The following is a 747-nucleotide window of genomic DNA, read 5'->3' as shown; positions in this document are numbered from 1 at the left end:
ACTCTTGCCCTGCCCAGCACCTGGGCACCAGGGTACCCCCTTTCACCCTGCTCCATGTCTGGAAGCGGGCACCCAACAGAAGGGATACTCTCCTTCAGAAAGGTTGAAAGCACCTGGGCTAGACTGAGCAAAACTCTGGCAGATTGCACACTACCAATTTAAAAGGATGCACCCTTAAGCCCCACCAGAACATTTTTTGGCGTATAAAGTAAAGATAATAAATTTGGTTAACAGTCTAGCACTGACAGGCTGCCTGCGGATCACCGGCGGCACTGGCGATAGGCAAAACGAATCAATTTTGATTCCTTTTCCCCCGGGGGCACGAGCTGAAGGCCACCCAAACCTCCCAGGCTGCTTCTGGGGTCATGTGCTGGCCCTGAGGCGGGGAGGCAGCCGGGGTCGGGCCTGCCCACGGCCCCGGGGGAAGAAGGGGCGCGGGCCGGGGCGCGGGGGTGCAGTGCGGCGGCGCGGCCGCTAGGGGTCTCCCCGGGGTGCGCTCCGGCGCGGCCGGGTGGGCTGGGACATCAGCTGACTCGCGCTCCCCGGAGCTCGGCGGGCGCCGCGGCAGCTCAGTGCGAGTCCCCGGCAGCGGCGGGCGGGCGGGCTGGGCGCGGCGCGAGCGGATTTACAGCGGGACGCGCCACGACCCGGCCGAGGCGATGCTGCCCCACGGAGCGCGGCTGCGGCTGCCCCTGCTGCTCCTGGCCTGCTGCGCCGCCGCGGCCGTCGAGGTAAGGGGCCGCGGGC

General features: G+C 67.1%; 1 protein-coding gene across 1 annotated transcript in view; it reads left to right on the top strand.

Moving 5' to 3' along the window:
- Positions 1 to 561: 561 nt before the first annotated feature.
- Positions 562 to 747, top strand: part of APP (amyloid beta precursor protein) — a 357,591-nt gene continuing 357,405 nt past the window's right edge. The window contains exon 1 of the mRNA XM_019528781.1: positions 562 to 731. Within this exon, the coding sequence (XP_019384326.1) occupies positions 660 to 731 (72 nt within the window). The 5' untranslated portion in view covers positions 562 to 659. The remainder of the gene's footprint in view (positions 732 to 747) is intronic.

This window comes from Crocodylus porosus, unplaced genomic scaffold, assembly GCF_001723895.1.
Source record: "Crocodylus porosus isolate Cpor-Errol unplaced genomic scaffold, CroPor_comp1, whole genome shotgun sequence".
NCBI classification, from domain to species: Eukaryota; Metazoa; Chordata; order Crocodylia; family Crocodylidae; genus Crocodylus; species Crocodylus porosus.
The sequence above is the reverse complement of the archived record's forward strand: the minus strand, read 5'-3'. Positions and strand labels throughout refer to the sequence as shown.